This window comes from Poromitra crassiceps, assembly GCF_964638095.1.
Source record: "Poromitra crassiceps genome assembly, chromosome: 3".
NCBI classification, from domain to species: Eukaryota; Metazoa; Chordata; class Actinopteri; order Beryciformes; family Melamphaidae; genus Poromitra; species Poromitra crassiceps.
Window position 1 is genome coordinate 74,913,252 of NC_139625.1, and position 2,500 is coordinate 74,915,751.

The 2,500-nt window shown below is 40.4% G+C and overlaps 1 protein-coding gene across 2 annotated transcripts in view; it reads right to left on the bottom strand.

Moving 5' to 3' along the window:
* Nucleotides 1–2,500, bottom strand: part of agap1 (ArfGAP with GTPase domain, ankyrin repeat and PH domain 1) — a gene marked incomplete at its 5' end in the record, with an annotated part of 348,600 nt that overhangs the window by 68,738 nt on the left and 277,362 nt on the right. For both annotated transcript variants that reach the window (XM_083634203.1, XM_083634202.1), the window contains one exon: nucleotides 2,342–2,500. This exon is cut by the window's right edge and continues 10 nt beyond it. In XM_083634203.1, the coding sequence (XP_083490329.1) occupies nucleotides 2,342–2,500 (159 nt within the window). The remainder of the gene's footprint in view (nucleotides 1–2,341) is intronic.

A 2,500-nucleotide genomic window follows, 5' to 3' on the forward strand; every position in this document is an offset into this window, starting at 1 on the left:
CATTTAATTTGCAATATTCTTTGATTATTATTTTTATTTGATGACGTAAACTTCATTGATCGTGGACAAAACATAAGCTACCGTAATCATGATAAATCATGGTAAAGGCACACACATGGCCAGTGGTGGAACAATTTATACTAGTGGAATAAATCAAGTCCTACTACTCCTCCTTCTACCACTGAGACTACATCTACTACTACAGCTACCGGTGTTACTGCTACTAGTACCTGTAGTACCAGTACTTCTACCTGTAGTACCAGTACTTCTACCCTGCCTTAAAGGAGAATTCCAGTTTTCTACAACCTGGACCTTATTTCCAACCAGTGTTGGGGTTAGTTACTTTGTAACGCGTTACTGTAATCACATTACTTTTGTCGGTAACGAGTAGTGTAAGGCACTACTGTCCCTAAGTTCGGTAATCACATTACAGTTACTAATCGAACACTTAACTCGTTACTTGCTTACTAGCAAGATAAGTATAGAGAGAAAAGATCTCCGTTTTAATAGCAGATCCTGTGCCCCATCAGACGGGTCACTTAACTGCACAACAGAATCACCCATGGTGCCAACATTTCAACTTTGTATTAGCATGCAGAACAGCACTATTAGTGACACATAACTTTGCAGATAACTAACATCATGCATATAGAACAAGAAATAATTTTAACCTCCAAAACACATTGAGAAACAATTGACAAAGATTGACAAAATAATGCTGGGAACTCCATCCACTTCCCTCTTCCACAAGTTAAATTTTCCAGAAAGCTTTGCATAACTTTCTACACTCTGTTTTACAATTAAATCAGGCTAAAGAGTGTTAGATAGAAATAATATTTATTATAACACAACATGCAATTCTGGAATATTTGAATATTGGACAAAATAAAATGAAATGAAATGTAAACCATAAGAGAAACCCACATACAGCGATGTAAATACCCCTCGCAAATATAACGTGTTCTAGTGAAGTGGGCGCAGTGCGGTATGCTCCCTAATAATTGAGTTGCAATCTGCCAGAAAACGTGCAGTAGCACCAGCCTTGCCGTCTTCTACAACAACTTTTGAGGGGTGGAGATACGCACATTAATTCATTCGAATTTGTTGGGTGGAAGGACCTCTCAAAGCATCTGCAGAGGAAACATGCTAACACATAGCTGGTTGCGAGAGACCCGCAGAGCCAAGCTGAGTCGCCCACCTCGACCCCAAGCAAGCAGCAAAAGCTTGCTTTTCACCAGGTAACATCAAATCAGAGATGGACAGGCTTGTTGCCTCGTACATGGTAGAGGAAATGTTGCCAGTTTCAACAGTAGAATGAAATCGCCATTTTTCAGAAACATATTGAGCAAAATACAGATGGCAGGGAACAGACAGCCATCATCAGACAGGAAAAGTTTTGCAACCTACCTTATTACGATAGCGATTTGTGCTAATATATGGGCATATGTAAGGTTTAATGTTGTATTGTTAACTGGCAAATTATGTGACAATGCATCTCAGGTGATGTTACGGAGTAACGCAAAAGTAATGTAACGAGTAGTGTAATGAATTACTTTCTCCAGGGAGTAATCAAGTAAAGTAAGGCATTACTTTTTTGAAAGTAATGTGTAATGTGTAATACATTACTTTTATTACATTAGATTTATGTTCTAATTCTAATTCTATGTTCTGCTAAGCTTGCAGCGTGCATTATGTCCTGTAAATCACTTATTTTCTGCCACGCAGCGGCTCATATCCTTATTACCGTATATATTATAGAGAGGCAAAGTGAACGTCACTTCCTGCTTCAGCACTGTACCAGAGATTTTCTTGTGCAATTTATTTTCCCATAGACATTTCGTAAAATGCTTATAAAAATAGTTTTACTTGGTCAAACCAAACGGTTCAGCTATATTTAGAATCGGGAGAGACTATAGAACATTTCACTCACCAAAACAACAACAAAAAAATATTTTCTTTAAACCCGCATTTTTTTTACGTTTTGGTATGAGTGAGATCTTATGCGATCTCTCCTGTTTCTAAATATATCTGACCCATTTGGTTTGAACAAGTAAAACTATTTTTATAAGCATTTTAGGAAATGTCTATGGGAAAATAAATGGCGGATGAAAATCTCTGGTACAGTGCTGAAGCAGGAAGTGACGTTCAACTTTGGCTCTCTATATGATACTGACATAAATGTGAGACGCTCTATTGTCCTCTCTCAGCCTGCTGTCTGGGACTGTGTAAGCAAGTCCTGCCAGAGTCTCACATCAGTTGAGAGTTGAAAGTTCAGCTGCAGTCGATGAAGACGCCATGTTTGGCGTGGAGTAAACACTGTGGAGTGTGTGTGTGGTCTCACCTGGCGTCTGTCCCAGCTGCATGGAGCTCATGTCCTTGGCCAGGCCGTTGGTCTTGGGGCTCGGTGCTGCGGCGCAGGTGGACACGGCCCGTGGCGGCCTCTTCCCCGGCACCTTCACCGTGGTCCTCAGGAGGTCGATCTCCTTCCCGTGCACGTTCT